Genomic DNA, 10,778 nt, shown 5'->3' with positions numbered 1-10,778 from the left:
TTATTTGTTTGCTTTGCATTAGTTGAATAAAATTACCCCAGGTCTGGTGAAACAAAAACAAAGTCCAAGATTACACATGCGCACGCACACACACGCACACGCACACACAGTGACACACTCACACGCACACGCACATGCACACGCACTCGCACACAGTGACACACTCACACACACACGCATACGCACTCGCACACAGTGACACACTCACACATGCACACACAGTGACACACTCACACGCACACGCACACACATGCACACACAAGGACACACAAACACGCTACTCTCTTTCACCTATTATTGCCGACAGTTTCCAGTCAATTCTGTCCAAATCTTACGTGCAACCATACGCTGCCGGCGCCATTGCTCTCGCGGCTCCACTGTTGCACGCTTACACTAATATATATAGTAGTACAATATAAGCTGCCGGCGCCATTGCTCTCGCGGCTCCACTGTTGCACGCTTACACTAATATATATAGCAGGTAGGAAAGCGGAATCGCAAAATTCGCTCGACGCTCGCTGGATTTCACACTTTCACAGCACGAATACACATCCAACAGCAGCCATCTTTGTTTCTATGTAAAGAACAGTGTTCACTTGTCATAAAAACATACTGTCTCTGTTTGTAACCGAGTTGTGTCATGCGAAATCACACAAAGACTGACGAAATTCTCGCGTTCGCGAACCTTGCCCCGTAATGTAAAGGGCTGTCAGAATCAAGAAACACCTACTGGCGCTCTTCGTGACCTCATTCTTGCGCCGCAACGCTGCAAGGTTTTTGCAACGTTCCAATGGCGAGGCTCATACGGGAGTTGGAAAGCAGTACGCCGCCTGCGCGGCGCCTATAGTCCATAATCTGGCACTCGCTCCCACCTCTCGGCTTAGCTTAGTCACTCGATGGGTAATCGAGGTGGGAGCGAGTCCCAGTCTATATAGCCTTGATTCTGACAGCCATTTACATTACGGGGCAATTAAGGTTCGCGAACGCGAGAATTTCGTCAGTCTTTGTGTGATTTCGCGTGACACAGCTCGGTTACGAACAGAGACAGTATGTTTTTTATAACAAGTAAACACGTACTGTTCTTGACATAGAAACAAAGATGGCAGCTGTTGGATGTGTATTCGTGCTGTGAAAGTGTGAAATCCAGCGAGTTTCAAGCAAATTTTGCGATCCCGCTTTCCTACCTGCTATATATATTAGTGTAAGCGTGCAACAGCAGAGCCGCGAGAGCAATATTAATGGCGCCAGCAGCGTATATGGTTGCACGTAGGATTTGGACGAAATTGACAGGAAACTGTCGGCAATAATAGGTGAAAGAGAGTATAGAAACATTAAGAATTTAGTAGTAAATGGATTTCGTATTTAGTTAGCATTATATTTTATTGAAACGCTTCAACTTCAAGTGCCTGTGACGGAGACAGGCTGTTGTTTTCACCGGCACAGCTGGTTGCTAGGTTAAGAAAGTCCAGGATGTGGCAAAGTTCCCGGCTGTCCGCCCGCACCTATTCTATTTTTATCCTCCAAAAATGGAAAAGTGGGCGGGGTCTATTTTTATCCTCCAATCACAGGTCGGAGCAATTACTCTGTTTAGACGCATGTCAACACAGTGTGTAACACACTAGACTATCATCACACAAAACATCTGCAAATACTACCTAATCATCTAAAAACAGGCAACGCACGTACTATATACTATACACACCTGCGTTCCTTAGACAATCAAACAACTGGTATATTACCTGCGACAATTTGCTACTAAAACTATGCCGCTACAGATAATAAATGCGCGTTAACTTTTCAAAACAAACGTAAACGTGCGCCGCCACTGTTAGAATGATGCAGTAGTGGTGACACCTATGTGGTAAATAGTGCAATATGTGTGATTTCAGGGTGTGTTTCTTTTATTCGTGTAAAAACATTAAATTTCGTTATTAATTCAACTGAATTTAAGATTATCGACATCTGGTAAAATTGTTTCTGACGGAGGTTACACGTTTTTTAATGATATAGAGCTGTCTTCTACCGGCTCGATCACATAGAAATCATTTTCGGTGCGAAATTTACTTGCAATTTTATCTTGTCAATCTCCGTACAGTTGTAGTGACGTCACTGGAAAAATAACATTTCAGCCACAAGCATCTTGCTGATTGGTCTGCCCTCGCCAGTCGCCAAGCAGTCTCTGTGGTCTCTCCTCTCACATCCAGCAAGATGTCGGGTCGAGAAGGTATAAATTTATGAGTTATAAACGAACATGTTTCGTCTTTGTTATTGTAATTTTGATGAATAATTGTTAACGCATTTCGGTTTTAGGTGGCAAGAAGAAGCCTCTGAAGCAGCCAAAGAAGCAGGTTTCTGATATGGATGAGGTAGGTTCTCGCAACTTCGCAAAGCTTGAGCAAAACTTCGCACAGCTTGATCATGGTGCAGCATGGTGGCAATGACCTGTCACGTTTTCCCGCCTTTCAAGAACGTTCAAGAGTGCCGTAAATAGTGTTGGCTTTTCTTTTACAATCCTGTTAGTTTTGTAAATTATGGTGGCTTTTATTTGGAGATCTGAAAGTGATACTGTCTTAAGCCTTTGGCATTAGGAATTAGGCGACGCCAACGGGGGATGTCTATTAATAGGATCTTCATCATCAGCAAACTATGGCATTGTTAAATATAGAACAGTAAACGTATCGAGCTACCGTATACCTACTCTGTGGTAACACCTAATCCAATTATTAATATTTTTCACTTCTATCAAAGTCATATAACACTGATTAGGTACAGGTACAGTACTTACGTACAGTAAGGTAGTGTTTCTTATTTTATTTGGTTGTAAACTGATAGTTTTTTTCTATATTACTCAAAATAATAACGTTTTTTAATGTAAATTAATAAATATTATTATGTGCCTTATTTAAAAATAAGTGTCTTTTTCATCTTAGTTCTGTATTAAAAGTTGCTTTACTTCTAGCTATTATACATATGATCAGGAGTAAGATACTCCTGATATGATACATATGAATTATGATACATGTGTATGTACCAGTAGTAAAATTGTTATATCATGTAATTGGCATTGATTGTTTGGAATGCGATAATTAAAATAGTGAATTTTTGCTTCTAGATAGATAATATTATATTATGCTTTAGAGGAAACAGCAGTTACATGTTATTCATTGCCAACAGTTTTAGAATTATTATTCTTGTCAGGCTTTGAACAGGAAAATAGAAAGTAAATATGCTACACGTTCATTTTGAAATGTTCTTCAGGACGACGTGGCATACAAGCAAAAGCAGAAGGAACAGCAGAAGGCATTGAAAGAAGCCCAGACTAAAGCCTCTGGTAAAGGCCCCATGGGTAGGTGGCTCTGCCTTGTTAGCCTCTAATGTGGTTGAAGACACACGTACATAGCATAACTGTTGTGCATAAAACTGCATTACTTGTAACCGCACATTGTGCAATGTTAAAACCCGCACAATTTTCCTCCTTTCCTCCAACCATCAGGCTTGCTAGAGACAATTGGTTACAAACTGGGAAATTATTTGTAATCTCTGTGTAACAGGAATGCCTGCCTGTACAGTTCTGTACAGGATCTCAGTTATCTGTGTGTGCTGATTTTTTGTTACTGCAGCTGCACACGTGGCAGCATAAGATACGAAATGTGGTAATAGCGGTTTGAGTGGCAATCCATTTCGATGCTATTCGCTTGCAACTCTCCATATAGTCACTGTCACATGCCAAACCATTTAGTTTTGTCTCACTATTGTTGACAAAAGCAGGATACTAGTTTTTTGTCCCACCTGATCTAGCACCGCATCTAGCGTGTTCATGATCGTGACTTTCGCTTGCAATCAACAATTTACAGTACTGCCACATATTTGAATTACTCATATGCTGTGTTATCTTACTCAGGCAGCTATCTATTCAACCCAACATATAAGCCGACTGCTTATATTGGTTGCTTTTTCAGGTGGGTCCGGAATGAAGAAATCTGGAAAGAAGTAGCAAAATTATTACCATGCCAGGCATCAGAGGTAAAGCGGAGATAAATTTGGATTTTTTATTATTTATTGGATATTTAATTTTTATTTAATTTTATTTTTTGGATATATATTTATTTACACTATTTAATACGGCGATTACAGGGAACCTCCTACAAATTGCAGAGGACCAGCGTTAGTAGTTGATACACTTGCACAAAGTAAAGAATCTTCCCTCTTGTTCGCAGGCACGCTTCATAACATCATGGATGGAATGGAATTTCTTTTAGAGAACACTATCACCAACATTCACCATCATCTTCATTTTTGGATCGTCACCGATTTTGTTTGTAAGCTCAACATTTCATACATGTAAAATAAATGACCCGCAGATTTACATGACGTTTTAATATTTTGTTTGTAGGTAATATTATGCATAACATGTTTGCTACTATACTGCACAAGAAGGCTTTAGCTCCCCTACCTACCAATATTACTTTATACTATACTATAACTATTTCAAATTGAAATACACGCAGGCAAGAAAAACAACAAAGCTCAGAATTTAAAATATAACATTTTTTACTTTTTTGTTTGCATATAAAAGTTTATCCTTTTCCTTCCTCAGATTTGCAATTACAGAAAATAGGGAAAAATAATTATTGGTGTCGTATAAATACACGAGAAACTCACTTTTAAAATGTGATACACAACTATCGTAGCATAATTAATTGTTCATCAAAGTGTAATCTTGTACCAAAGTAAGGCTTTGATGGCATTTGCTGGTCTTGACAGTAACGAAGTGAAGTTGAACTCCTAACACTAAACGTGCATCATCCCATATACAAGAAACCTTAGCAAACAACTGGGATAATTGGCAAATGAATTATATACACACAGTCAAACCTGTGGTAGCAGTTACTTTTATAGAAAGGACACATGTCTATAAATGACACTTGGCATTTCTCTTGAGTGATCCTACCAGGCTTGACTCAAGTTGACTGTGTATATATGCGAGTATGGATGTATATATATATATATATATATATATATATATATACATACATCTATATGTATCATCAAGTATTCTATACAATCTTTATTTCTCCGCAGAGATAGCTTCAAGCTAACATCCACAGCCTTGCTATGTAGCGATCACGGTGTGCATGTATGGCAAGCAACTTCTAAAGGCTTGACAAAAGAACATGAAAATAGTGGCGACAATAATGTAGCGCATGGAATCAATTTCACGTAACTGCCAGCCAACATAAATAAATTTACTATAGACACAGCCACACCGCAGCACGCGGTCTTTATCCCAGTGCTCTTGCGTGTGAATATGCTGTGGTTAGAAGTTCGACACACTTGTCTAACACAGTCAATCAAGTGCTCCACCGTACGATGCAGTAACGATTGAGAACCAAACCAAAAAGATGACGAATACTTCGCAAACACCACATTGTCAGCCAACAATCACAAATTCTGAATAATTCCGAACATATAAAACTTAATAATGTTCTAATGTAACAACAATCGTGACTATAACATTCGACATTGAGCAAAATTAAGCGTCTGTAAACCCCCTCGATAGCAAATACGGCCACTAGGTGGCAGAACCATGGGCCGAATCCTCGTAGCAGTCATAACATACTTGCGGTGCCGTAGACGTGGCCACGTCTGCCAATATACACGCATGTACAGATACACCAGCTATTGTAGCAGCACTGAAAGGGAGTTGCCCACTTACAACAATTGCCTATAACGTTCGATTGTCGGCCGCAGAGCATTCCATCCTAGAAGAACACGCCTGCGCTATATTTAATTCATTGGCCTGCTATCGGAAATAAAAGCATTGAACATACGGTTCCGCTGGTTGAACGCTTTCGCAAACTGTTGGTATGCATGCCAGTCAACTACGAGCTGCCACACAAACTTGGCGCAGTTGACGTAACGGATGTCCCCTACTGTCCAATCTCGACGCGCGGAAAAACCGCCGCTGTTAGCAACGCCGCTCAGTTTACGAATAAAAACAACGTCGATATATTTATACGTGATGGTGGGCATCACCAGTGGAGGAGGCGGCTGAACGTGATATCTTCTGCTCGATGTATCTCGTCTTGGTCGTGCAATGAATAACTGAAACGGTCGACTCTACGGTCACAGGCAGGAATGGACACGTCTGCACGATACCGCGCTCGCACGTCCGTGCCTCTACTAGGAATAACGCTAAAGTAAAGATGCAAAGCTCAACACGATCTCGCTGACACCACGCCTAGGGCGGTCAGTACACGTTACGACATATCGAAAGTAGAAGAATACGTAATTCTTTCGTTCGCCTAACCGAAATACAAAACTTTTCCCCGTACGAAAATGGACAGCTCTATTTACAAAGCAAAATTTACATATTACACGTCGACTGGTGAATCGCGCCACTCGTAGCCGTGATGATGTCATAATTTATAATTAGCTCGAATAGCATATATAGGGTTAGTCGTCGTCAAACTAGTTAAATACATAAGCAAGCATGTCTACACGATGACACATGCCATCATTCAGATCCTTGTGACTGAAGGTCACTATCCAGATATTCTGCAGTGCGTTTCGGTGGCTTTAACTACCGCTGACCGAGTAACCGAGATGCGGCAAAGCACATTGGTCACAAGCGAAAATGCGCGTATCTTTTTAAAAACTCGTTTACAACCGTAGGATTCGTTAAGCAGCCGCTGCTGGCAGCGTGAAATCAGCGCGCTGAACCACCACCACCTAGCAAGCGTCTGCACACGGACTGTAAGCGATGGGACAATGCAACAGCCACCGCTTCGACATAATGAGGGCTGCAGAAACACGCGCAGAGGGGAAGGCACGAGTACTCTGTCGCTGCCAGCGAAACGCACGCGTGAGGCTCTCTGCACACGAGACTACTAGTGCTGAGAGGGTCTATGTCCCCCAGGGTACTGCCGGAACGTACCCTGGTACTATCTAATATGCCGGACCGTACCTCGTCTACTCCACTAACGAGTCTAGGGAGTCGCCTACGCTTACTCCCTAACCCTAACCCTAACCATATCAGATAGTTACCAGGGTACGTTCCGGTATACCGGACCGTACCCAGGGTACATTCTGGCAGTACCCTGGGGGACATAGACCCTATGAGCACTACTAGCGCATGACGCCATGCTGTTACAGTCGCAGTACAAACTAAACCCAGTCGAACGACCCTACCGCTAAAATATCAACGTGGTTAGCCGCCACCAGGTAACTCTGACGAATTGTGGTGCATGCATGGAAAGCTCACTGGACTCTGGAGCGCGAGCGCGCGCTAGGTAGCTGGTAGTACCCGGTCCCCTACACGAACCCTGTATGAACAGCCGGGTATGGATTCCCAAGGGCAAATGAGACGTCTGCCTGGAGTGATTGACTGGTGGCTCTAGCCAATCACTGTTGCAACAGGGGGCATTCTAATTACACCGGTAATGAAGTATCGTTGAAGATTTTGCGTTCACGTGTGAAAAATACGTAACAGCCTGAATAGGTCTAATAGGTACGTAATAATACGTACCTATACCACGTGTGTATATAATACGTAAAAATACGTAAATAGGTCTAGCTTCGCTGACGAGGCGATAACATCTAAGAGGGGTTTGGTCAGCGCGCGCTCAGACAGACATGGATTAAGCGTGTAGCAATGCAGCAACCAGCAGTCCGGTAAGCTTCACTCCATCGTCGCGATTATTAGTGTTTCTGCGCATGCAACACTACATCGTTAGCACACACTCTCTCTCTAGCTCTCGCCAGAAGAAACCGTCGTCGTACATACCTGTGGCTTCCGATAAGGCAGAGGGGGGCACTAACGACTGTCACGACGTCAGACATTTTGAACTGGAAAATGCGCAACACGGTTGTAGCGACGGCGCGTTTTTCGGTTGCTGTCACGGCGTGCGCGCATGAAAGCCGTCGGTAATGCACCGGTAGCGGCATCGTCACATGCGCACACCGTCATGACGGGAGCGGTAAAACACACAAGTCGATCTCGTCTACTTCATACGAAAGGTTAATTACAGTTTTAGGCAAGATGTGTGCGCTTATCTTGCGAACACAAACAAGTTGGCATCCCATCTATATATTCACATTCTGCCTTAGTAACAGTCTACATGTGAAACAGTGTAAACATTAACGAACATGCTCAGGGCATCCTGAAGAAACATGTTTGCTGGAACTCAGTGCCTACCCTATCACATACCAATTGTGGGCAGGCAGATTAAACGCAGTTCTTATACTCATTCACTATGCGCATACTGCAGTCACAACAACCTTGTACACAGTACAAGTTAAATAATTCACCGTGATATAAAAACAATTATTTTCCATGATTAATATAAACGAATTTATTTCATCGATTCCTACGTGATTTCGTCGCGTTTCAGCAAACATGGATGCTTTTGTAAAGGGGGAGGGGGTGGCACAGCACGGACATTGTCAAAATGCCATGTCCCATCACACACCGGCCAACCCGCTCGCGTGCGACATGACACTCCCAGTTCGCCTCGCCACGAACAACAATTGCACGGCTGTCGTGCGTACAGGGGGCGCCACTCATCGCACGATCACCGACGACGTCCCCGCGCGCACGACGGCGCATTGAAGCCGCCGCCGCCGCGTCAGCGGACGCCCGGCACCAGACTTCCGACGGGAAAGAATGTTAGCCTATCACGCAACTCGACACCTACGACCTTCACGAGCGAGGCAAGGTCATCGTTGTGTTATCTCACGCCGCGCACGCGTGCAGCCACACTCGCGCATGCAGCGACAGAATCCAGAGACGGGTGGGGCGCCGCTCACGCCACGCCCGCTTCGCGACCGCTGCTCACGCCTACCCTCATCCTCGTCTCCGCACGTTGCCAGGCAACCGACCGTACAGACGCATGCAAAATTGGAATCGAACCCTACAAACTGAAATAGCGAGCCGTGGAATCGGCGGGGCAAAGCCTCGAACGTTCGACTCGCAAATATATCTAAAGTAGTTAGTTTAAATTACCAGAGGATGCGATCTGTTGCAATCTGGTATTGATTTCCAATTATTACTGTTCAACTTTTATACAGTTGTAAGTACGGAGGTAAGTTTTGCAACCTGAGAACTGTACTTCGTTAACCATGTGTATCTAACTCACGAGGCATTATAGAAACAACAGTGATGCACCGTCGATACGTGATCGAGATCACGATCGGTGGCACCACCTGGTGGTCTGCACTTCGCGGAGGGGGGTCGGTCACGATATGTGGCGCCATCTGACGGGAATAAATTGCACGCGAACCGCCGGGTCGTAATTTCTTTGGATTCTGTCGCGGTTAGATTCCGTCTCGAATAAACACACGGGCACATGCAACGACTCGTAGCGCCACCTACTTCTTGGTGATTCGCCGGGCGCCCCGGTTCGGCGGACCCTTGGGCTTGGCGAATGCCATCTTGTGTGCGTGTTCTTTCGGGTGAATCTCATTGTAGAGAAACTCCTCCGTGACTTCTGATGGACTGTCCACCTCAACCTGTGATGCAGAGGGAAAGGGTTACAGTCACAGTCACAGTCACAATTACAGTCATAGTCACAATTACAGTCACAGTCACAGCTAGTTAGCCACAGTAAGTAGTCACTTTACCTAAAATTGTGAATGCTTCAACGGAGATGCAAAACCTTAGGTATATACGTGCTGCCTAACAAGTCTAACAGAATACATGCTCGGAAAACTGGATAGCAATTCATTGAATTGCTGAGTGAGCAGCTGATAGTCACCCCGACCGTACATACCGACCAAAAGGTGGCAGCACTCAATGAACAGAATAACGCAAATACACCACACAGCTATCAAAGTAGGAGCGTCTGCCGTCGCCACGGCAACGCGATGCGTGCGGCGGGTCGTACCTTGCGTGCGAGGGGAAGCTGCACATACTGCTCTATGGTATCCAGCAGCGGGGCCTTGCAGCTGGAATAGAGCATCCGTTCTTTGATGGGACACGTGTATCCCGGCATCGAGTAGAGAAACACTGTAACAGAGCGCGGGAGTTCAGTTACTAGGTACAGATATGATTAGAGTTAGGGAGAAGGGGTTGTCAGAAGCAAAATTAGTCTTAACATTATTCTTACTATTAACTGTATATCATAGATTGTTGTCAGAAGCAAAAATTAGTCTTAACATTAGTCTTAACATTAACTTTTTCTTATAGACCATTGTCAGAAGCAAAATTAGTCTTAACGTTAGTCTTAACATGAACCTTTTATCGTAGACCGCACCTCTATGACACTGCATACACCATATACCATGCTTCTGTCAACGGTCTATGAGAAAAAGTTCATATCAAAACAAATTTGGCTTCTGACATTCACGTGTTCAGTCACACTGCATACTGCAGAAATGTGGGAACTTCCACGTGAACCCATACAGAAGCGAGAGCAACAGATGCTGCTGACACCTCTGCAGAGATGCGGAGAAACAACTAGCACCAGAGATAGACGATGCTCAATATTCACCATGTTAACTACTCGACATTAACTTGCTGTTCTGCCGCAGCTGTACCACGTAACGCAAGTCTGCTACCACTACGCCATCGTCACATGCACATAATAATAACATAACATGTACGTATACTTGGTCCCAAGTATGTAACATGTACATATACTTGGTCTTAAGCATGTAACATGTACATATACTTGGTCCCAAGTATTAACGTCGATACTTAATTTCAAGTGCATGCACATGTAACTCTGTTTTGTTACATTAGAGTGCATATATAACATATGCTACACATGCACGCACGC

At 43.8% G+C, this 10,778-nt stretch overlaps 2 protein-coding genes and 1 long non-coding RNA gene across 4 annotated transcripts in view; 1 reads left to right on the top strand and 2 right to left on the bottom strand.

Annotated features, from left to right (window-relative positions):
* The window catches only part of LOC106813132 (protein VPRBP-like), a 21,893-nt gene extending 20,068 nt beyond the window's left edge, over window positions 1-1,825 (bottom strand). Inside the window, exon 1 of the mRNA XM_014817194.1 lies at window positions 1,703-1,825. The gene's annotated coding sequence lies outside the window, so the exon portion shown is untranslated. The remainder of the gene's footprint in view (window positions 1-1,702) is intronic.
* Window positions 1,826-2,132: 307 nt separating this feature from the next.
* On the top strand, window positions 2,133-4,366 carry LOC106813141. Its single transcript, XR_001394433.1, has 5 exons — window positions 2,133-2,224; window positions 2,311-2,366; window positions 3,259-3,346; window positions 3,960-4,023; window positions 4,218-4,366. It is a non-coding gene; the product is annotated as an uncharacterized LOC106813141 (long non-coding RNA).
* A 167-nt stretch (window positions 4,367-4,533) lies between these two features.
* The window catches only part of LOC106813140 (twinfilin-1-like), a gene marked incomplete in the record, with an annotated part of 16,357 nt that continues 10,112 nt past the window's right edge, over window positions 4,534-10,778 (bottom strand). Inside the window, 4 exon segments of one of the 2 annotated variants that reach the window (XM_014817201.1) lie at window positions 6,020-6,105; window positions 7,787-7,848; window positions 9,374-9,510; window positions 9,885-10,006. In XM_014817201.1, the coding sequence (XP_014672687.1) occupies window positions 7,827-7,848; window positions 9,374-9,510; window positions 9,885-10,006 (281 nt within the window). 2 annotated transcript variants of the gene reach the window in all.

This window comes from Priapulus caudatus, unplaced genomic scaffold (genome assembly GCF_000485595.1).
Source record: "Priapulus caudatus unplaced genomic scaffold, Priapulus_caudatus-5.0.1 Scaffold729, whole genome shotgun sequence".
Classification (NCBI taxonomy): domain Eukaryota; kingdom Metazoa; phylum Priapulida; class Priapulimorpha; order Priapulimorphida; family Priapulidae; genus Priapulus; species Priapulus caudatus.
This window is presented reverse-complemented; position numbering and strand designations above follow the sequence as displayed.